Genomic DNA, 24,283 nt, shown 5'->3' with positions numbered 1-24,283 from the left:
GATGTGTTCACAGGTTGTTCGTCTCTAATAATAATAATAATAATAATCTAATAATACTGTAATACTCCAATTTTAGAAGTCCTCACAAGGACCCCTGGTGTTCCCAGGACCCAACTTTGGGAGCCCCTGCTGAAGGCTACTGTTGCCACAATTACTGAACTAATCATTTTTTTTTGTTATTATCAGAAGGATGAATCACACGGCTCAGGTCGGCTGCGTGTATCCTGCTTGTTACTCGTTTCTAAGTGGAAGAGAGATGCTGCTTGCAGGCACAAGAAACAGCAGCAGCAGCAGCAGCAAAGTGCTCGTCTGACGCGCTGACGTCACCAAATCTTTGACAGCACTTCCTGGAGTGGTGTTTGTTGTGGGAAATAAACGCCGCGGTGGTGCTGAACCGGGGATTCAAGGCTACATTAAACGGCAGTAGGACGGCACAAAGTACTACACCATCCCACCTCCAAGCATGCGGTCGCGGCTGCTTTCGACCGGTGTCAGATAAAGCAGAAGACGTGACGGTTGAGTCTGGGAGGAAGGACGAGCTGGAGATATTCTCGGACAGCCAGAGCAGAGCCGCCGACAGCACGGAGTTGTCGCGATGTTGTAGCTAAACCATGGACAGCAGAATAAAGTAAGAGCCCTCGAGTTTTGTGTTTTTATTCCCCTATCCTCTCTGTCTTCTTCTTGATGTAAAAGTGTCGAGCTAACGGCTAATGTGTCGCCCCCGGGGACGTAACGGTATCTCGGAGCTGATACGGAGGAATGCTTGGCCGTAATGTGAGCCATCCCTCCAGCAGTGGATTTAACCGCCAGGCCAGCTGGCTCCACGGCATTTGGGTCAGTCTGTTGCTCTGTCTGCTAGCTGACCACCAATTAGCAGCTCCGCTAGCCAAGCAGACAGCGTCAAGTAGGTTATGTATGCGGACACGACACTGAGCGAGCGTGTCCTGTGACCCAAGTCTGTCCAGATAGGTTCATGTCAGAGATAAGAAAACTTCTCATTCTTCCATTAAGCACCACCAGCTTTAGATAACACCCTGTTATTGACATTGTCGTCTATTGACACTGTGACTCACGTAAAGTAGGGCAGGTCCACTATATGATGTATTCATATTATACTAATGTGATGGAATTCAACACATTTGCTCTCTGTGTTAATGCTGAATACACACTTGTTGCCCATGATTGTGTGTGATAACAGCTGCCCCTTATCTCCCCCGAGTAAACACTGATTTGCTCTTCACAGGGAGTATCCTGAAAGAACATTTGATCTGGTTGTACAGGTGGCATGTCCAACATCTGAAAATGAGGGTATGTGATGTCATTATTTTCATTCATATTGTGCTGTCAGACTGTACGCTGCTTGGTGTGTAGACAAGCAAAAAAAAACCCTGACGTTTCAGAGCATTCAAATAACATGCATAATTAATAGAGGTAAAGTTGAAAAGCTGAATTAGTCAATCCATTGATTATTTCCACAATCAACAAAGTCATTCTTTCAAACCAAACGTGCCCCAAATGCACCGATTCCATCAGTGTTTCAATGTAATTGAAATATCTTTGGGTTCAGACTTGGAGATATAACCTTGAGCTCCATGAAAGTTTAATGGGCATTTCTCACATTTTCTGACATTTATAGACCAAAAACACTTATTTATTAATATAAAAAGTAATTGGCAGATTAATCAATAAAGAAGTTGCATTCATTTTAAATGATTGTTACATCGATCAGTTCTGATATGATTAGTTGGCTGGCATAACATGAATCGTAAAGCAATTTTTAATAACATTTTCATATATATATATATATTTTTTTTTTTTTTTGTCAAGCAAGAATGGCAAACATTCTGGGTTTCCAGCATCTCATGTGTGTGGATTTCTTCTCTTTTTATATTTCTGTCTGGGTTTTGGGGCAAAACATGACATGTGAAGATGTGACCTTGTGCTCTGGGAAATTTTGATGGACATTTTTCTCAAATATATTATCAAACAATTATTTGAATAATAATGATAATTTTAAAAAAAAGGCAACAATAGTGTTAAAAAGATGTTTGCACAGATTTGAGTGAGCGAAAGTTTTATAGTCCATAGCTCCATCATCTCAGCTAAGTCTGATAGTGGGAGAGCAGTGTTTTTTCTTTACTTTGAAGCCATGTGTTTGTAAAAATGACTGTTTGTAGTGTAACTACAGTAATTGTGGGGCTGTACAGCAAACAGGTCATTTTATGTCGGCAGCAGTGTTTGCACAGTAAGTCAGACATTGAATGTCACAGAACTACACTGCATGACTCCTCCAGTGTTGCACAATGAGAGCAATCATTATATCTGTGGTGTTATCATGTGTGCTCCAGATATTATACAGTCAAAACCCTAAGGACTAGAGACGGTCAGCTGTAAAACTGTCAGAGATGTTAGCTGCCTAAAGATCTTTATTAGTGGTATGCATTCTTCGTTTATTTGACTGAGTTTTCTAGTCTGCATTATTCATTTATTAAGCCTGACCAGTTAACTAGTGCATTTCTCTTGTAACTGTGACCTCACAGAGATTGTTTTAGAAAGATCACGCTTGGGTCAGCAAGCTGCATTAACCATTCAGCTGCTGTTTGCAGTGGTCAAACATTCCAGCAGTGGTGGCGGCTGGGGCAAAGTGCTCAGACTAGTCAGGGAAATGAATGTGGTCAATATAGGACAACACCATATTCTACATTTTTATCAATATGGGAAATAAAATATACTATATTTCACATCAATATCCAGTATCACCCATAGGTCAAATACCATGTAAAAACATTTTCACTGCACATTACACCAGCTGTCTTATTTTGCCCACTCAGTTTTGACGTTAAAGAGGTGTTATGTGGACGGTTCAGTTGTGCAGCTGCTGAGCTGACCAGAGGAGACTGGAAGTTGTCCTTGGATCTAGATCTGATATTGGATTTTAAACCAAACTCATAAACCACCAGCCTGCACTGTAATAACTGACTTCCCCCATGTATGATCCAGGGTCAGACTCATATCCGGACTCCTGCTCCCTGGAGCACGGCTACAGAGCAACGTTTGCAAACCCCTCAGGTCAAACTGAGCATACACATTCTGCTCAGTCATTTGGCTGAAGTGCTCTCTCTCCCCCCTGTGCTGAGTCCCGATTGGATATATGAATTTCCCGTTTGAGGCTGTTGTTATGTATACTGTCTGCCAGCAGAGGCTTAGGGCTTTGGTGGGTTTTTAAAGGAGTAGTTTCTGAAAACCATTTGAGGAATGAATCACATCTCTCTGAATTTGATCAATTTCCTTTTTTTTTTTTTTTTTTACTTGACTGTAGCTGCCATCTGTGTGAAATTAAATGGTGTGCTTCTTGAATGCTGAGCGCTGCTATTATTTTACTAGGCCAGAATGGAGCGATTGTGTGTAAATATTCTATGTGTACACATGCATTAAGCCCTAAAATGTCACTTGTCTTATAAAATTGTATGCCTTTGCCTCAGTGCAGTGATGCTTACTTTTATTATGAGCTGAAAGGGTTAATGCTATGAGTCATAACTGAAGAGCTTTGGCCAGCTATGAAACCGCCACAGTCACTTGCCACAAACTAGAACTGTTTCTCCTACAGTCAAACATTAGGTACTTTGCCAAAAAGCACCACTTCACATTCACACCTTATCTTCCCACTAACAGGCAAACAAACAATAGTGCAACCATGACAGACTATAATTAAATTGTCATAGCAACATGGTGTAGAGCATTTAGAGAAGTGGTAGAAGGTTTCAGCTTGCTCATATTTCTCATTACTCCTCCTCACAGTCGAGGGAATACAAGTTTAATTTTAGATTGATTGTGGCTACATTTTCAGTTGTTTACTCCTTCTGTCAGTAATCCAGTTTGTAATACCATGCTTTAACATGACAGAAAAGGTGTCCCCTTTGAGTGATAGGGTAACTTGGTGTGTGCAGGGTTTTGCTGATGATTAACCTGGTCTGCCATTTTTTACCACATCCTGATCGTGTAGGTGTGGAACTGAGACAGCATGACATGATACCATTGTAGTGTAGAAGGTAGTCCCTTTTGTTAGTAGTCATGAACAACCTGCAGAGAAACCTGTATTGTGGTCAGGTGAATATAGCGTTTCTCTTTATAGATCATAGTCTGTACGCCTGTCCTTTAATTTCCTGTCTTAAGTGGGTTTCACACCTTGTGTAGTCAGCAATATGTGTTCAGACAACACCCACGTGTGTGCAGACAGGCCTGCAAAAAGCCTTAGTTTTTATTAAGTTGTTTCACAGTGACCTTTTTAAACCGATGGTCTCAGAATAGAGTGACAGAATAGATTACTCGCTCATTATAAAGTAATGTAAGTTGGCATAGAAACTGTGCAAAGCTCCACAACTTAATTTTTCTCTTATGTGACAGGCTCTCTTAAGCCCATACCTGAGTGCTGACGTATTAATACTAATGTTAATAATTAATCAATAAGAAATTAATCAGAGACTGTCCTGTGATGGGATCAAACCAGGCCGGGATCTAAAGTGGTAGTGTAAAGGCCCCTTTCCTACTCTCTACCCCTCGACTTCCATTGCACCATGTTTGGACCACATAGAAAGTTTTGTGACTGCATCTTGCAGAGTTATCGGGCCAGGGCTTGCTCGGATTTCAGTGACTGCAGGCAGCTATGCTGACTTTCCATACAGCTGAGACAACTGTGTCATGTGCATCGTTAGGAACCGAATCTGAACCAGGTCTGCAGCGATGGTGCTACCTTGATGACTTGTTTGTTTTACTTGACCCTTAATCCAACCAGTTCACTGTGGCTGTTTTTCTCCTTTACCCTTGTAAATATGTTTTGCAAGTTGAGTTATACTTAGGAGAACATAATCCATTGCTGGAGCAGGGTGGGACACCCCTGATGTAGATCATGCAAATGTCTATTTTATATAGGTGTTTGTAAGGTACAGGCATTTCTGTTGTTTAAAGAATGGCTTATGGCCAAAATACATGGGGCATGGTCACAGCGCATCCATTATATTCAACTGAAGCTACTGCATTGTCCACAGAAACCACTTGGCTGTCTATTTTGTTTCCTCTACGTGTTAAAACCAACATAGAACTCTGTAAGAAACATGTCGAATCTGTTTAAAAATGATTCAAATAATTACCTCATTGTACCAGAGTCAATGCAAGGCAGCAGAGCAACCATGTTGTTGGTGTTTATACATTTCACATTAGAATAAATCACTCACATCTACTGTATGTGTATTATCACTTGGCAAAACTCTTTGTATGTTTAGCAGGTAAAAACCCTACATGACGAGTCATGTCTATGGCCACATGTTATTCTGCAGTCAGGCCTTGTTTACGCTCCCTGCAAATAATGCCCTTCATGGCCTCCAGAACAATACACAAGTCGTGCAGAATGATAACATTTAATTGTTTCCATATCGAGTGGCAGTTTTAAATAACAACCTTTTATAAATTGATCTTTAACTTATTCAGATATTTATGATGGTCTTTCTGCAAAAAAGCCAATGTCATGTCAAAGGCATATCATTTTGTGTTTTATAATCCATAATCATTATAATGGTGGGCAATTGATTTCAAATTCCCTCTGGAATTTTAGACCTTCAGTAGCGCTATGGAGCTGTTTTTCTTTGAGTGGGTTTAGCAGTTTTGTTTTCCATGCACACACACGGGTGATGTGATACGCAGTCCTACCAGTTGTGTCGCAGTATGCCACTGATCAACAGGTGCTGGTTACATGCCTATATACTGTATGCTGCAATGTTCCAGCAGAAGCAGGGAATAAGAAGATTGTGATCAAGTAAACATGTAAACAGTGCTGGATTTAAAATACTTCAAGAATCTGCTTTGAAAATTTAAGAGGAAAGAAATGCAGTTGACATGTTTCTGAAGCCTCTAGGATACATGTTTTGGTGAGTAGGCCTAACTGATTGCAATCTTGTTTACAAGAAAACTCCACAGGGCACCTTTAAGGAAGTTGTTTAAAATCTGCAACCCTTGTAACTAAGCATTGTTAAAGACAGTCAAGCGGTAAAGTTGTCAATTCAGCACATTTACACTTGAAAAAACCTGGTCAAATCTAAAATCAATTCCAGTAAAATAAACTATCTTTATCTTGTTGTACGTGACATTTGAACCCAAACATTAAGTCTGATTCACAGACATCCAGATCCAGTTTTTGTCTTACTGTGGTCAAAAAGAATACTATTTGTCAGTGCAAAGCTAAAATCATGTAATTTAGCATAATTAACTCTTTCAGTGTTTGTTCCAATTGGACAAAGTCCCAATTATTACTCCCATGGGTGGGTTTGATTTTCCCGTCTTTTGTTAAACACTAAACAACATAATAACATAACATCAGTGGTGTAGGTAAGAACAGAAAAGTCCATTGTCTTCCAGATTTGATTGTGATACAGTAATACAGAGATTTGATGAGAGCATCAACATTCCTCGACATTGTTGATGGGAGAAAAAACAAGAAAATAAAGCTCACAGCTACAATAGTGGCAGTGTTCATGTCTGGACTTGGCCCCACACTTCTAACCATAGATGTGTGGAGAGATGACAGACACTGGCCCTTTTTCCTCATGCAAGTCCATGGAGACCTGGCCTCCCTGTTCAGCCCAAGCTCAGTTCCGCTTAGCTCTGTTGGCTCAGAGCTCTGTGGATGCTCAGGCTGTGAGCGAGTGTTGCCTGAGAGCGTGACTGGCATGCTAGCTACTAGCGGCCCTGGCTACATAAAGCCATATTGATGAGCTTCCAAGATGCTGCCAAAGCTAGCAGATGACGCTAATGCTGCCAAGGCAGTAGGTGGGGACAGATGCTACCTGTCCTCGCCCGCTCTTTCCAGCCAGATTGTTCCCAGTAACAAAGCAATAAACTTAATAGACCAGCGTAGCAATTTTACGGCAACATTTATGCTGCAATTAGGGGAAGGATTTACTGGTTTATTTTTATTTTTTTAATTTAAATCTCAATGAGGGAAGTTTGGTGAGCACTGATGCCTTACAGGACTACGGTTTTGGGTTTAAAGCTGGGTCTGCTTCTTCTGTGTGTGTTGCTTTGTGTGCTCTTTGTATGTACACTAAAGTTTCACTTTTCAAGCATGCAGGTCAGATGAATTGGAAACTTTAAATTGTCTGAATGATTGTGAATGTTTTTTCATGCCATATGATAGACTGACATTCTGTTCAACATATGACACCCTCACTTAAGAGGATGGATGAAATCACTTGCTGTTTGCTGTTTCCACCTCATGGTTGTGCCTTTCAGTTGTTTATCATTGAACTCGTGTATTTTTTGTCTGAAATAAGTGGCTTGTTTATTGTCTGCTTCAGTATCTTAAGATAGATTCTTACTAGTATTAAAATGAAAGGTTACAATATGAGTGCACATGCATAAATTTGGGGACCACAAAGCGTTAGTATACTAGACACATTTTGATTCACGTGGCCTTATAGCTTCACTTTGTCCAACTATGAAAAGTTACTTTTGTTCTGTATCCTTAGAACATTTTTCGCTGAGACCCGGAGGTCTCACAGTGTCACCTACTGTTTGCTAGTTAGTTATCAATCTGCTTCCTTCTCTGCTGTAGCCCCCTCAAGCAGCACTGTGATGTTACTTTTTTTTTTCTTTGGCTTTCACCCCTTCCCATTTTCACCCATCATATTCCTAGAGCAAAACTCCTGTGTAGTAGAACTTTTAGAAAAGGTTGAACGTTGACATTCTGCAAAATGTCAGAATTGCTCCTTGACCCAAGCTTTGTCGTTTCTGCAGTCTGATTGGCTTCCGGCTGCGTGTTGAGTTCATGGAGGGCTCACACTCAGACGGGAGGCCATTGGAGTACTAACAGATGCCATGGCAGCAAGGAGGGTGTTGATTGGTCATTAGAGAGGCCACACTCCTCCACTCACACTCCTGAAAGGACCCGGGGTCTCACACTTTGTTTATCTCACAACCCTTCTGCCTTTCTCTTTCGTCTCACCCGTATGACTTTGCTAAATTGGCTCTTTTACACAGAATCAGATATCATCCATGTCTTTGTTGTCTTTTATCGGTTTCCTCTGAAGTGAATTGAGGAAATCTTTTAACTTCCCTGTTATGGTATGGTAATGACCACAGTGTAAGGGAACTTTGATCCCAACTTTGAATCCCCTCCCACTCGATGTCCTCTGAGTGTCTATTGGACACACAGTCCAACTTTTAGCAGCCTAACCTCTTTTTTTTGTCCGCATTGAGGCTGGCGGTGGGTGGATGTTTAAAGTAGTTTGTTTGTGTGCCCTTTTTCTTTTGTGAACACTCTTAATGACATGACATACTGAGAAATTAGACATTTAATAAGCAAGTTTGTAAAGCTGCATCACCCGATTGGAGATCAGAACCACATTCAATTGCATCAGAAACAGGCCCCCAGGAAATACGCCAGGCTTTGAGGCTAAACAGTGGAATTACAACTTCTGTGTCTGTCACTTGATGCCATTGGGCCCAAAAGATTAACCTGACTCTTGCCAGATGAATTTTGTTCCACCTTGCTTCACTCATCCACTCATCCTTCAATCACTCGCATCGAAACCAACCAAAGAAGGGCGAAAACATCATTTTCACCAACAAAAGTCTTCAGAGACGTTCTCTGATGTTCTTTTGAAGAAAAAATATTCGCTAGATTAGATAACACTAGGGGTGGAACGGTTCACAAAATCCACTGTTCGGTTCATATCACGGTTTTGGGGTCACGGTTTTTCGGTTCGGTTCGGTGTTTTTTTCTGTTTCTTTTAGATTCTAAAAACACCATGTATCAAATCTAAAGCCTGATAATTAAAAAAAAATGTAATCAGATATTCTTAAGGACTTGTCATGCAATCATGCAAAAACTGAAATAAGCAGGCAGCTTGCTTAGGGATTACTCTAACAATCTGAAATGAAAGTGAAGTGAGATTTTGAAACAGTAGGAGAGACATTGCTGCATTTACACGTTCATATATTTAGTTGGCAAAAAGGTAAACATTGTTTGCCTTCTAGGTAAGAATATAAACACTTTTACATTATCAAATCTTAGAAAAAACTACATTTATCTGATTACTTCAGTTACTAGTTACTTTACCAGGCTGACAAGCACATATGAAACATTATTTAATTCATCAAAAACTGGACTGACACAAATGAACATAAATGCAGAGTAGCATGATTTTTCTGAAAATGCCTTTAAACTTATCCTCTTTCCACTCAGATATGGCTGCAGAGTAAACACAGGCTTCACAGAGACAGAAACAAAAACTTATCTGGTGAAGTGACGGTTTTCTGTGTCAACTTTTCTTTTTTTCAGAGTAGAAAGAGACGTTGATGTGACGATTTAACCACGGATTTGACCAGACAGAAACAACAAACGAGCTGTTGCCAAGAGGATTCAGAAGAGCGTAGCGGGAGCGTGTGTAGCGGGAGTATGCGTAGCATTGTAGCCGTGTGCCTACAGGGCCGGGATTAGACGCGCTCAGACGTAGCGCTGAGGCGGATACTAGAGAGGACAGCGAACGGTACACACGTGTACCGAACCGTGACATGCGTACCGAACAGGACGGATTTTTTCGGTAAACCGTTCCACCCCTAGATAACGCGGATGAAATAGTAGCATCAATGTTGACGCCTGCTTCCTTGATGCAAGCCGCCATTGTTGTCTGAAACAGTCGCTTCTCCTCTACGTCACATCTATAAGAATCCCACCCGGCGGTTCTGATTGGCTAAAACATTTTTTAGTGGTCCCTGAATCCCTCTTCTATCGAGCGATCCCAGATGAATGAGTGGAGTTTGGCGGAGGCAAGCCGGAACGAAATTCATCTGGCGAGAGTCAGGTTACCAAAAGAAGAGTTTCCCCATAGACTTGTATTGGGAAATAGATGTCTGTAAATCAGTGGATGGTACCCTTTTTTTTTTTGTACTCAAATTGACTAATTTACTAAATATTGGAAAGTCTAGAGGAGTCGCACAATTAAATAATTTAATCTCTATTCATTTTAGCCGTAGCGCTGAACAGGAAGTAACTCGCTCTGTCTCTAGTGCACCTGTTCTATGGGCCCAACAGTGTGCAGACGGTGCTGATCGTCCAGGTAGTTTTTAGCGGCGAACTTTTTTGGCTCTGTGCTGCACTGAACAACTTTCATAGGAATGAACATCTCAATCGCTGTATCCATTTCTCTTTATACATCCATGACAAGAACGGCTCAGGCTAAAAATGGAAATTGCTGTAATTTAATGTGTCTTTGACTTGAATAAGTAACAGGAACGTGTGGGTGCTGTTGCATTCCTGAAAGAAAAGCAAAGTGTGTCATTAAGAGTCAAAACCTGGATCTGTGACATTGATAGTACATTTGAAATTGGGTTGTTCACAAATCAAGACTAGGCATTTTGATTTGATTAGTGATGAGAAGGTGGATTGCTTGATGCTTTTTATGTTTTTCGTCACGTTTTTTCCTGTGTACTACGTAGCCATACCACCATACCATAACACTTTTTTGTATTTCTTGTTTTGGTTACCCAGATGACAGAGTTGGCCAGCTGGCGTTGCTTCTGCTTTTCTCAGTGCTCTACAACCTTGTTCTTTTATTTGTGTCTGGAGTCATTCGTAGCTCCCTGCTCGCAGTCACTCATCCATTCAGTATCTGTGTGGTGGCCTGCTGCTTACTGGGTTTACTTCCAGCTCTTTTCTTATTTAAAAGAGATGGAAGTGTTGTCCTCACATTTCACCCAGCCTGCTCTATTTCAGATTATATGGTTAAACTCAGAATAAAAATATATAAGTCAGCATTGTTTGAGTTACCTCGGACACAGAGTTTATAGACACATGTGAGATGTCACCCAGGGAAATTCAATTCCAGTCCAGAAGCTATAACCTACAAATATTACAAAGCATTTTTCTGATTTTAATGCTGGAGAATTCTGCATTGCCTGAAAAAAGTAATACAATGTTTGCACTTGTTAATCTGGTTTTGTTCATAGTTCATAGAGGGCTCTGTTTGTGTGTCATCGCTATTCCCGGTTCATTCGTTCTGTCTAGGAACAGCTGCCTTTTTTCATGCATACACAGTTTACTCACACTTCGTATGTCCTGTCTGTACTTGTTCTTTCTCTTGCATGGCAACTTTTTTTCTTTGTGATCACACATTGTTTGCACAGTCACAAACAAGGCACAATCCTTCTTGCGCCCCTTTCTGATTATCACTTGTTATGACAGGGACAGACGGGCCCTACAGGGAGAATGGAAAGAGGGAACAAGTCATTGGGACTTTTCAGGTGGTGCCATATGACCTTGCTACATTCATGTTCTGGCAAACACACACACGCACACACATGCATCCACCACTAGCAGGACAGTGGTGAGTGGACTTCTCTGTTGTTTCTTCAGAGTATTTTTGGCCAGAGCATGAAGAACTGGGGCATAATGAGACCGGGTAGGGTAGGGAGGGAGATGGGGGGAGAGAGGATGAAGGGGGGAGGTGGATATGCTGATGGCAGTAGTCTATAAACTGAGAGGTGAGGTACTGAGGGGGTTGCTGGCTGAGCTTTCCCACTCACTGACACAGTACTGAAACTCCAGGGGCAAACTGTGTGTTATAGCAGGTACGTGTTTAAGTGAATAGTGTGTGTTGTGCATGCATGACTGTGTATGCATGCGCACGGATGTGTGCGAGTGTGCATGAGAAAGAGACACAGAGGCTGTGAGAGCTGCAGGAGGCTCATCTGAATTCACTAATGCTGCCAGACTGGGAGAACATGGAAAGACTTCTAGGCACTGACGCTCTCAGGCTATTTTTAGACTTCCCCTTTCCACGGCAAAAAAGTGGGGAAAAGTAGGGACCTGATCAATGATTCAAAATGAGATGATTTTGATGAACGCAGAAGAGTTTCATCACATCACCCCCACTTGCAGCCTCCCAGCATTGTCGTTGGTGGCTTGTTTTTTGTTTGCGTGTGTCTGTGCATGTGCTATGCATCTTTGCGTGATGGCAGATGAATTTATTCCCTTGTGACCACTCGTAAGTTATGCTCCAGAGAGCTGTGGGAATTTTCTGTTTTTTAAAAATAAAAAGCATGAAGCAAAGGCTAGGATAATGTCCAGCTGAATTTGAAGCTAAGTTCTTCTTCACGTGTATCATGTCAAAGGATGACAATAGACAGCCAAGAGTATACATGCTCAGCAAAGCAGATGGCACAAGCATGTACAACCAAACACACACACAAAACACACACACACACACATATGGACATACCCCCACAAACACACACAAGTGCTGTGAGTCAAAGAACAATGATTGGCTGGTTCTTATGCATGTAATACCAATGTGGCCTAGTTTAGCCCACAAATGAACAGGATTAGTGCAGCTCCTGCTTTAATATAGCTTTAGTGATGTTAATCTGTCCCTAATCTGGCAAATTGGATTTCATCAAAAAAAGCTTTGCTCAAAAATATATTGACTTTTGTGACTGCCATATTGAACAGATTTTTGTAACGACAGGATTTGGCTGACTCACGTCTCATGACTACATCAACCTGCCCACTTCTCTCGCTGTATGCAGTAGGAATAATAGTCAATAATACCAGAGGCTCATAAAGTCTCACATAGAAATGTTTTACCTGTGAGTGTTTTTGATTTAGAATTGTGTAAGCGTCACAATTTTAAAATTAAAAAATAAAAGCCCAAACTGAGCTTTCATTTTCAATTAACAAAAATCCAAAGTGCTATCAACGAGTGTTCCAGTATGTGTTTTTCTTTCTTTCTCACCACCACCTACTTCTGCACGTCTGACGAAAACACAAACACTAACAGCTGCACTCCCCCAGACACCATTGCCACTGCTCGAGTCGGAGATGACGGAAAAACAACAAACCTGTTAAATCCTCCTGCTTCCCTGTCACAAAATGTTTCTGAGACTTGCGGTTCAAAAGTTACAGGCCAAAATGTAGAGTTTGTCGTTATAGCATTATAGAAAAAATGCACCAAATTCGACAAAAAGAACCCACAAAGTGTGAAATAGATCAGATAAACACACACACACACACACACATACACGCACACACACGCACACGCACAAGCACACGCACAAGCAGATTTGTTGGTTTATAGTTAGAAGAAGCAGATAAAGGCAGAGATTGTAACAAAGGATGAAGTCTCAGGTTGTATTGTGGTCTTACTGCTGCCATGTAGATTGATGTTAAATGATCGAAAAGATGAATGATGAAAGAGGCAGAAATGTATTTTCCTCGGCAATTAAGGAAATCAACCTACTTATTGACATGATATGAGTAGTGGTATCCTGACGTCTAGACTGTTGTCCTTTAGACCTTAATATTTGCGGCCAAGGCCAAACCCAAATCAAGCGAACTAGTTGTACAGGCTTACTGTCTGTGCTGTCATTTCAGCTTCTAGCCCCACTATTTACATGTCAACAGCTATGACCTGAGGCTATGTCTCTCCATTCTACGTTGCCTAACACCACACAATTACTGTGAAGATGATGGCGTTTACATGTATGTAGTAACCCTACTGGCCCTTAATTTGGGTTCTGGCCTATTTTTCAAGACAGAAAATATAGGTCAATTTTGATGTCTTCACAAATGTCTGCGACCATTTATCATTACAAATCATGTAATTCATCCACAAGGTCTTTGTTTTCATATAACACACACACACACACACACACACACACACACACACACACACACACACACACACACACACACACACACACACACACACGCATCCCTCACCTCCCAGACTTAACGTTGACGCCACATTGAGGAAATATACGTTGAGTATACTGTATTTCCTCAATGTTGAATCATTTCACATTGATTATCTCACTCCATTGACGATTAGGCTAGGTGTTGGAGCCATTGTTTTTGTTTGTTAGTATGTTTAATATATCACTTAAATAAGCAGGGTGAATTTGGTTTGGTTACTTGAGTTACTTGTTTGCTTAATTTGTTTCTTTTTTTTGAAGACACAATTTGCTTTGATGGGCTTGGGCTGCCATAGTTGGTCTGATGAGCGCACCTTAGGAGTGAAATCACAGGTGAATAAGTCTGACGCGAAGCAGCACAGTTTTATGACCGCTCAGTGATCGCTTTGTGTGGTGTTTAACTTATATTCTGACTTTTGTTTACCAATGCTGAAATAAAGACTGCAAAGTTGACTCGCGATCTCGGCTTAAATGTTGACGAGCGTGTCGGAAAGCCACATTCCCGAAGGAACATGATTAATTTTGTCTGCCACAAAATAAGTCATGACACTAGGAGTTGTATAAATATTTAATGCCCATTTCAAACTGACATAATGATGCAGAACTAACTAACTTACTAACAATGAATAGACTAACATCCATTTACCAACAGGAACAGCTTTCAAAATTACGAATGTTGATTGATTGATTCATTCATCTTCAACCGCTTGTCCCTGTCGGGATCGCTGGAGCCGATCCCAGCTGACATCGGGCGTGAGGCGGGGTACACCCTGGACAGGACGCCAGTCTATCACAGGGCACATAGAGACAAACAGAGACAGACAACCATTCACACCTACGGGCAATTTAGAGTCAATCAATCAATTAACCTAACACAAGCATGTCTTTGGACTGTGGTAGGAAGCCGGAGAACCCGGAGAAAACCCACGCAGACACGGGGAGAACATGCAAACTCCACACAGAAGGGCCCCAGCCAGGATTCGTGGCATTTTAAACATGTGTGTCTGTGAAAAAACACAGAAATTAATGAAATCTTATAGTCAACTAATAGCTCTTCAATCATGAATTCAGCACTTCTAAAACTAACTTAAAGATACAATACTTTAATCTTCAATATAAATGCAGCAACAACCACCTTCATTGAACTCAACAATAAAAAACGCCACAAACAACAATGACAAATATACAGCTCATTCTAGGTCTAGTGTGGAAATATTTATGTGAGTTTTGATAATTTCCCTTTTTGCTTGATAAATGATCTTAAGATGTATCAAACATTAACGTCGTTGGTTACATTTAAAGATCTCCCTTAGGGCTCTGGGAAAGTTCTCTGATATTTTATACAAATCAATCAGTCTATTCAAAAACACACACACATACCTCTGCCCATGCCCATGCCCTATCCTACTGTGTGCTGCACCGTTCAACCAATTTTCATGAAAATTAGGCCTGGTGAAAAACAAACAAACCAAACCGCAAACATAACCTCCTTAGAGGAGGTAAAACATTTCAGTTTCAGCTCTAATGATGTCTCTTGTAACCAGACAATTACTTGTGTAGCAGAGATCTCCCTGAAACTACTGTTCTCAGTCCTGTGTGAATGACAAGGAATTAAAGCTGTGACATCAGTCTGATATTAACAGGTCCAATGCGGGTAGAATGCGTGTTTATTAACCCACATCAAAGGATGCGGGTCTGTGTGGGAAAGTGTGGGTAGTTCTGTTGACATGTCTCAGCCCAGTCCTGTCTGCTGAATCACTTGTTGGCGAAGCCCATTTTTCAGATTCCCATGAGATTCAGAGAAAGCATGCTGATTAAGTAAAGTGAAATGAACCAAACGGCTTATGTAAACATAGTTGTATTATACATTTTTTTCAGTTTTAATAATAACTTGCAACCCTGACTAAAGATCAAACCAGAGAAATGCAAAGGAACGATAGTGGATGAACAACCCTTATTTTCTGGTATGAAAAGGTGTGGTTTTGGTAGTGTATTTTTATGTCTATAGTATATAGTCCATCAGTCCTGCAGAGCACTGAGACCCCTGTGAATGTGTTTAAGATCTGGCACTATTGTACGCTTTTAATGGATACAGATGTACTGTCATCCCTGTGGAAAGATTGCCTGACTGCCTGACTGCCTGACTGAGAGCTGTCTGTCTGTCAGCCTTTGCATGTGAACTTCAAATCACGGCTCGGAAGCACCAAGCATGTAGCCGCCAAAGGCAAGGCTTTACACTGTCATCAGCACCACGCAGCTGCCTCTGGGTGCTGTGCCATATGACATTAACTGAGATCGATCCTCTCCACACCTCAAGGAGCTGCTGTGCTACACACATGCTGCAACCTCCACCTCAAACACTAGAAAAGGAACTCTCCCCTAAGCATATGTAATTGAGTGACAATGACCTGATCATCATCTCTAAAAACGTATAAATAAAAAATATACAAAATGTTGTCAGACTTATCAGACTGCTGTTTCTGTCACTTGAGATCACACCAAAAAGAACAAGGACTCTTACTGGGCTGCAAAGCTTCTTTTACAGACACAAAAACGAAGTTAAGCAACAGTAAATTAAATAATTTCAACATGGTTTGTGGTAAACTTAAGGCTAACTTACCGTGTAAGGTGAGTTAAGTCTTTATAGGTTTTATTTGTGTGTTTTTATGTGTATAAGCTCTTTTTAATAGAGTTAATAATTTACTACGCTTGTATAGATGTTGCTTTTTGACCAAGGCAGATGGTTGGACCATATGGAGAGAGGTATGTGATTATGTGAAGACATTTTGTTTTTTTAGCCAACAAGCAGAGATGGAATCATCACCATTAACCTGTACTGTTGCAATCAAAAGTCTGCAGCCTACCCTCCTTTTCCTCTTTCAATTTGGAAGTAAATATCTGGGTCATATATTTCAGATTTCAGGTTATATCTCAGAGTTGGAGAGTAATCTGTCGAGGGAGATACCAGTTTGTTTTTCTTAGCTGAGGAGTCCCCCCGCCCCCCGACAAACATGCTGTTTGTGTGCTGTGTTGAAGATCCAGTCATGCAGAGCCGGTGTTTGACATAATGTTGGACCAGTATGGAATATGACTGGGAATATCAACGCTGATATGTGGTGATACACAGAGGCTGTCACAAAGGTTGCATCCATATGCTGTGCCACTCATTCGTGAAGCTGTGAAATTGGGTTGCATCCCAACTAGCCCGGAGACAGTATCACTTTCACTTCTCTCTTTCTGTCTGTCTCCACCTCTTCTCTGTCTCTTCCCCTTCTCTCCCTCCCTCACTCGGCTCATCCCACTGAAGCATTTTTTCTGGGAAGACGAAACAACTAATGGGGCATTAATAGGGTCACATCATCTCCATGCAGCACTTTCTTTCTTCTCCTTCCAGTGGCTGAGGCTGTTGTTTATCTTTTTTTCAGATGTAGCTGCAGATATGGCTTCGAAATCCCCCAGGCCAGCATCTCTCACATATGAAGCCTGCCTGTTGATTCTTTTTTTTTTTTTGGCTGGTAAAGGAGGATCTACCTTAGAGGTTGTTTTTCTTTTTGTTTTATTCAAATGTAGCCTCTCTTTGCAATTTAGAGTTATTTCCCGATCTAGTGTAGACCAATGTGATGATGTATTTGCTGATGCCATTTACAAGACATTATATACTCTATTAGAGTCTTTCTGATTCCATTAAAGTTTTACGTAGATACCAATTTAATATCACACACAACACAACACAAATCTATTTTAATTTAATCTAGGTAGCTTTTGACTAACCTGAGGCTTTCACTATTTCTGCCAGTCCCCAGTCCTCATTTGTAACAACACAGTGTGACCAATCAGTATTAGTAAACTAAAGGACCATATCATCGTTTAAGAAGTTTCTCTTTTCTAAAATCCTCTGCTCACTAAATCAGCATGAAATGTAATGCCATTTGCAGTGTGCAGTCTGAGACTTGATAGGCAAAACGGGGAAAAAAATGTTTTAAACGTCTGTGAGTGTGTTTTTCTTTCTACTGGCCTTTGAAAGATGCCAGTTAATCTGCTTACTCCTTTAATTGTGAGTGTTGGGGTTGGGCCTCCTCCGGGCCAGAATAAGGCTACTGATCCAGAAGTAAAACGATGACCACCACAGTTATTCCTTCCTTTAGGTTGTGCAACCCCCCCTAGTCTACTTTAGCCACCCCTCTTCACCTCCTCCTCCATCATACCCTCCCTCAGAGGGAAGAAAGCTTCTTGTTCTGACAATAGACATTTTTTACCATATGTTGGCTTGACATCTTCATCAGGTTCACAGCAGGTTACCTTAGTTAACTTTCACTCCACTGCCTGATGGGATTTTCTCCCTCTGTTTTTCCAATCGGCCCAGGCTCAAAGTCTAGACGGCCTCTGAGGCAGGGTCCTTCCAGCCCTGTGTCCACAATGGCCGTATTGTGGATGCTTAGTAGCGGTAGCTTCCTCCCGTTACAGCGAACAGGCTACTGCTAAAACAATGCTTTTGTCCGAGGGCGTAAGAGGGGGGCCTAATCCACTACATACTGTGAAATAAATCTCTCTTAGAGATGAGAGAGTGAGCAAGAGAAACGGAGTGAATGAAATCACTGCCAAGAAGGTTAGAGTGCAGCAGTTTAACCCCTGGCCAAGAAAGAGGGAGGAGATGAGGCAAAGGGAGCGAGAGAAAGGAGGAACAAGGAGAGGCAGGCGCTACATCCCTTCATCTCCGGAGTACGGATGGAGGAGAGGGGCTGCCGGTGGCTTTCACAGCCTCTCTTCTCACCAGAGGAGCTGCTGTTCACCATATGGGATTTGGCCTCTCTTAACAAACAGGCCCCCTATTCACTCACAACGCACATTCAGTCGTTCATGGAATAAGGTGAAAAAAGTGCATTTTTTATGCCTTTAGAACATCGGATGGCCATGAGGGCTCTAAGTCTGTGTTTGATTCACATAGTATAGAGAATTATAAACTAGAGGCTTTCATCTAAATGTGTATTCACACTGGATTTGGGGTTAGGTCTTTTTGTGTTTCACTGAAATCTCTCTCAGTCTTAAAGCCAGAACCATGCATTCAGGCCACTGTTATTGAGCTGCAAAGGTGATCCTATAGAAACACAAACAGGCCTCTGCAATGTGGGTGTATTTCATGTTCATCATATGTTTTTTCCCCCCCAGTAAGGATATTTTTAAGCTTTATGTTCATCCAAAGTAAGGAAGTAGGCTGGGTTCTACTTTTTTACTTTAATGACAAAATGGCTTAAAGTTGAATAAGTTGCTGTGCTGCGCTGGGCAGTGCGAGGTTTCTGACACACTGATGTTATGCGCCAACTTTTTCTTGCAGCCAGCAGCATTAGGGCAACGTTAGGAATGACATCCTCTGCCAACAGCTTCTTTCTAGCCTACTTGGAAATCCAAGGAAGAGTAGATTTATGCCAAGAGGAAGATGCCAGCCTTTTTTATTTTTAGCCTACTTGGAAGTGCCACTAGACGCAGATTTATGCAGAGAATGGAAGAAATAAGAGATGAAGGGGTAGGCTAATTTCTCGTCTCTCTCATGTTCTTGTGAAAATGTAACGTGCCAATTTATTCTGTTTAATCCCATCACATGTAATGATCCACCTGAATAGGTAGGAACGAAGTGGTTTCAGTCGAGAGAGGCAGAGTTCTACCTCCCACTCAGGCAAATCCATCCATTTCTCACTTCATCCTTCGTCCTCCCACTCTTTCCCTGTTGCCCCGCTCTCAGTTCCCAGCACCCTTCACCTATTAACCCTCCTTTCTCCTCGCTCACTGTGCTCCTCGACTTTTAAAGACGGGTGTCTCAGGAATAGCCAAAATATTGATTTTTTTTTTTCACCATATCTCCCACCACCACCACCACCGCCCCCCTCTGCCCGGTATCTGTGTCACGGCTCAGGGGCTTCATGCGTGTTGCCCCCATCGTGACTGTTGGAGGTCAGCCACACTTGAAGCCCTCAGAGATCAATGGACATGCTATTATACAGTAAATATTTACTCCTGAGCTTGCTATCTATCCGTAAACATGCATGTACTTGTACAGTACACGTTTGTACACAGACCAATGGTCACTCAATGAGCTTTTCATCATATTTACCTCACATCCATTTCCTAGGGGTGTGAATGGAGGAATCTAACTCTGGATAGGTGATTTCAATTCAATTCTCACCCACTGGGTCTGTTTACGCTCCACCTGGGTGAAATATACTATAGGTTGTTTCCCCTTGTCACTACAGCTGCCTCTGGTGTCACATCAAACAGACTGTTTTTATACAGTTTGCAACAGCTCTTTATAGATTTTGTCAACTGCAGGGAATGCAATAAACACATTTTGAATCCTTTTGCTTTCTGGAGATAGGTGATGAACAGGCTGATGTCTAAAAAAGCAGGTAGGCAGGAATAACAGAGCATGGTTTGCAAGACAAATGCATGGACAAAAGGGGAGTAGGCAGTGTGAAGGCAGATGTATGGAAGAGCAGGAAGTGGTTGACGAGTCTCAGAAAAATGGCAAAAGCTGCAACGCATAATTAGGCATTTGGTAAGGCTGGACGATATGGCCAAATCTTCTGTCCCAATACAGATAATTTCATACTGTATCTCAATAACAGTATATTCACTGTATAGCATGTTTTCTTGTAATTTAATAGATAAATTGTCTATATGAATGTTCTATACTCCTGTGTGAATTAAATGCCACAAATGAAAAGTACTATTATTTTTTATTTTATTAAGAACTTTAGTGCAAAAATGATAAAATCACAATATTTCACATTAGATTTTCGGAAAGAAATCAATGGGAATTGTCAATGTGCTTGATATTATCAATGTAGATGACATAATTGTGTATCACAAAGTCTCAATATATTATTTTTTCACTATGATTGCACAGAAAGATGATAAAGGATCATGTTGAATTATTGCTGTGTGTGTGTGTGTGTCTGCGTGTGTGTGTGTGTGTGTGTGTGTGTGTGTGTGTGTGTGTGTGTTCACATATGGCATTCCTGGTGTCCTCGAGACCTTTGTGTCTTTAACTTTTTTTTTTAAATGTAAATGACAACTACCATTGTCTGTTGCATGCAGAAAATGTTTTATGACCTTGAGAGCAAGCCATAACATTCATACAATACATTTGTAAAAGCTTGTGTTTTGAAAGTGCTGACAGATTTACTGTGGACTCATTGCTTGAAAATAAAGTACTGAGGAATTTCGATGACATTTAAAAGGAAATAGCATTTTATTTTCACCTCAAATGTGTCTTGAAGAGAAACATATTTGGCTTTTTCTTATGTCAAAGTTGACAGTTGCATCATTCAGAAATTAATCGTTGTTTTTTTTTTTTTGGTCAGCCATGGAGCCCTGTGTGTGTCTGTGTTTTTGAAAAAGGGGAGGGTGGATTAACCGGTGGAGGATCTGTCATGGTGACATTTGTGTCCCCTGGCGGAGCAGCAGGGGTCCTCTTCACCTCTGTAACCTTCAACTTTCAGCCTTAACCCCCTTCAGGCCCCCTCTCGCGTCCACCACACGCCCAGCACGTCCGAAAGGAGGGGTATATGAATGCAAGAGAGAGAAAAAAAAGGGGGGTGGGTGCAGAAGTAAAGAGGACAGAGGGGAGGGCTGGAAGAAGAGAAATATGTTATGGGAAAAATAAAAAGAGAGAGGCGAGAACAACCATAAATTAAACCGAAGTGAAGAAACAACAAATATGTAAAAGAAAAGACAGCGTAAAAGAGAAGCATGAGGCAAAATGATAGGCAAAGAAATGTGGAGGTGGAGCAGAACAGAAACAATAAGAGCCTGTTGGATAGGAAGAGAAGTGTGCACAGGATGCGGGAGGAGATATGAATGATAAAGGAAGGTGTTTGGTAGTGCTCTGAAGTTCCCACATGTCCTCAGCTGTGTGTTGTTGCAGCTCACTGTATCCTGCTTCTTGTGTGCTCTTTATTCATGCCACTCTCCCTCTGTGTGACTCAATCCTGGATTTAACATACTCAAGTGCACAAAATGTTTTGGAAAATCAGTGGTGATTTGAAGCCTATTTAGCCATGGGATATAATCTTATATCATTCTACTCTTGGAGCTTTCATATGAGCTCCAAAGGACTGTCTTTTTTCCTTTTTTACATCTCTCAAAACTTTTGGCAATTTCCAAAACGTTGTCAGCTAAAAACTGATGTCATTTTTTTTTCATTTACTTTTACCAACAGTCAAAAAGTATAACAACTTTCTGGTTAATTGAAAATGGGTTCTATGGGTACCCACAAGTCTCCCCTTTAGAGACATGGTGACTTTATGCTAATCCCGTGCACTTTGGGTCACAAATCATACTGTTTCTCACGCAATAACTGTGTATTTTTGCCTATTCTGAATTGATGTTTTTGAATATATCTTGTTGTTGCATACATTGTATATGACTGTAAAGCTGAGACCTTCAGCCCAATTGTATCCATATGTGATGTTAGTCCCTATAGTAACCATTTAATTTTTTGGAAACCACTTTTTGAAACTTGACCTCACTGTAGCCTTATGTGACAGTTTTTCTAAAATTTAAAAATATTGCAATATATCGTATCACTTACAGTATTGCAATATATTGAATCGTAAATGCTGTATCATTATATTTATGTTTAAATACCTATGCACGTTTAAATGTGGGGCATGAAGCTATGATATGGTGAACAAGTGATAAATTAAAGGCTACAGAAATAAATGATGGAATTTACAGCTATGTGTGCTTTTCATGGACACTGGCAAAGCAGAGATTTGCAGTTTTACAGTTGTTGTTGAAGCTCCTGCTATTTTCATACCTATGCACACCTGGCCAATTGCTGCAGGGAGAAGGCATTGCTGCCAAAAGTTTCAAACATTGGACCCCCCTTTAACCTCTTCTCTTCCTGTCCCTTGTCTTCTGTCCTGTATCACACTCCAGAAGAAGTTCCCATCCTCTCACCCAGTAAATCAGCATAAAATAGCCCTAACTGTGGCAGATCATAGGGTAGGGAGAAGGGGGTGGGGGTTTGGTTGGAGTTGGTGTGTAGAGCTTTGAGCTCTGCTGCTTTTTTTCTGTGCTGCTCTTTTCAAGATGGGGCCCATGAAATTATCCAACAGGATTATGTAAGGCATGATGGATTCTGCTGCGTCCTGTCATCCGTTTGTCCATTGTGTGCCTCTCTCTCTCAGGCAGCCTGGTGTGTTAGCCATGAAGCTACTTCACACATTATGTGTTATTGCATGTCCTCTTGAATAAGGTAGCGGTCCTCTCCTCTCGCTTCATAAATGTCTACATTAATCTTTTTGGGCATAAGCAAAGGACGGATCATAATTACCTTTTAAATAATGGATGTAATCAAGTTATACCTGTTGAACTCACAGTTATTGTTTTTCCGACTGAAGTTACTGTGCTATCAAACGGTGTGGTGCTTCCATATTCACTTCCTCTCAGTAAGCTTTGTTTTGACGGAGGTGGGGGTGTGTTAGTGAGCCTGTAGGCCTTTTGTATGTCCATGACGGTGAACCTGGCATGCGAGAGCTCGTCTGTTCAAACCCTTGCTGTTACTGCCGAGGTCACAGGGTGACCTTGGAGCTGTGGAAGCCATGTTTACCAGAGACCCCTATGGCTTGGTGGCTGCTTCCTTTCAACCACATAATATAAGCCTGCGTGAAGCTAGGTTCATGTTTTGATTTGGAAGTTTTAAGGGAGATGCAAACATGTTGCAGGAGTGACACTAAGACATCAGCAGGCTGGCTATTTAAGGAGCTATAGTCAACATTTAGAGCATTAATATAGCAGTAAACAAATATTTTCTACGTAAAGATATAGTTGAGTAATAGCGTGCTGCACAGAGAATAAACTCTCCCTCTGTGTATGTTGTAATCTGATTTTGATGCTTGTTTTGATAGCTGGTCTGGCCGTTCGTGCATGTGAGTGCACATGGACGTTAAAAACACTGGTATTTCATGTATTGGGGAACAGTCTGAGAGATTGTGGAGGTGATCCCTCAAGGCTCCACACCCACCTTTTTTTTCTCAAACCCCAATATTTAATGATCAAACCCCATCTTCACTACTAAAATATTACTGTACCAGAGAATAATGCTGGTGTGTTTGTTGTCTTTATTATGAAACATTAATAACCTCAATCATTCCAAATGTCTCTGTAAATTGGAATGGCCATTCTAAGTTGTTAGGACTGCAACTAATGATTGATTTAATGTTGATTAATCTATCAGATCTTTTTTTTGATTAATCAGTTATTATGTAGTCTATAAAATGTCAAAAAAATGAGAATGCCCATCACAGTTTACCAAAGCCAAAAAAAAAAAGATCTTAAAATGTCTTTAGTCTGATCAACAGCCTAAACCACCAAAGAGTTCTATTTATAACAGCATTTTTGAAGCTTTTGAACCCAGCTCATGTTCTTTATGTACACTCAATAAATGACTTAACTGTTAATTAACAAAGTCAGAAGAATTGGTTAATTTCCTGTCGATCTAAAAAAAAAAAAATCAAATAATCGTTTTGGCTAATCTCTGTGTGAT

The 24,283-nt window shown here is 41.0% G+C and overlaps 1 protein-coding gene across 1 annotated transcript in view; it reads left to right on the top strand.

Moving 5' to 3' along the window:
- The first annotated feature begins 394 nt into the window (after nucleotides 1–394).
- The window catches only part of dennd1b (DENN/MADD domain containing 1B), a 110,898-nt gene continuing 87,009 nt past the window's right edge, over nucleotides 395–24,283 (top strand). The window contains exons 1-2 of the mRNA XM_083939144.1: nucleotides 395–628; nucleotides 1,244–1,308. Of these exons, the coding sequence (XP_083795270.1) occupies nucleotides 612–628; nucleotides 1,244–1,308 (82 nt within the window). The 5' untranslated portion in view covers nucleotides 395–611. The remainder of the gene's footprint in view (nucleotides 629–1,243; nucleotides 1,309–24,283) is intronic.

This window comes from Echiichthys vipera, assembly GCF_963691815.1.
Source record: "Echiichthys vipera genome assembly, chromosome: 3".
In the NCBI taxonomy this organism is placed as follows: Eukaryota; Metazoa; Chordata; class Actinopteri; order Perciformes; family Trachinidae; genus Echiichthys; species Echiichthys vipera.
Note: the sequence above shows the minus strand (reverse complement) of the source record. Positions and strands in the feature narration are given on the sequence as shown.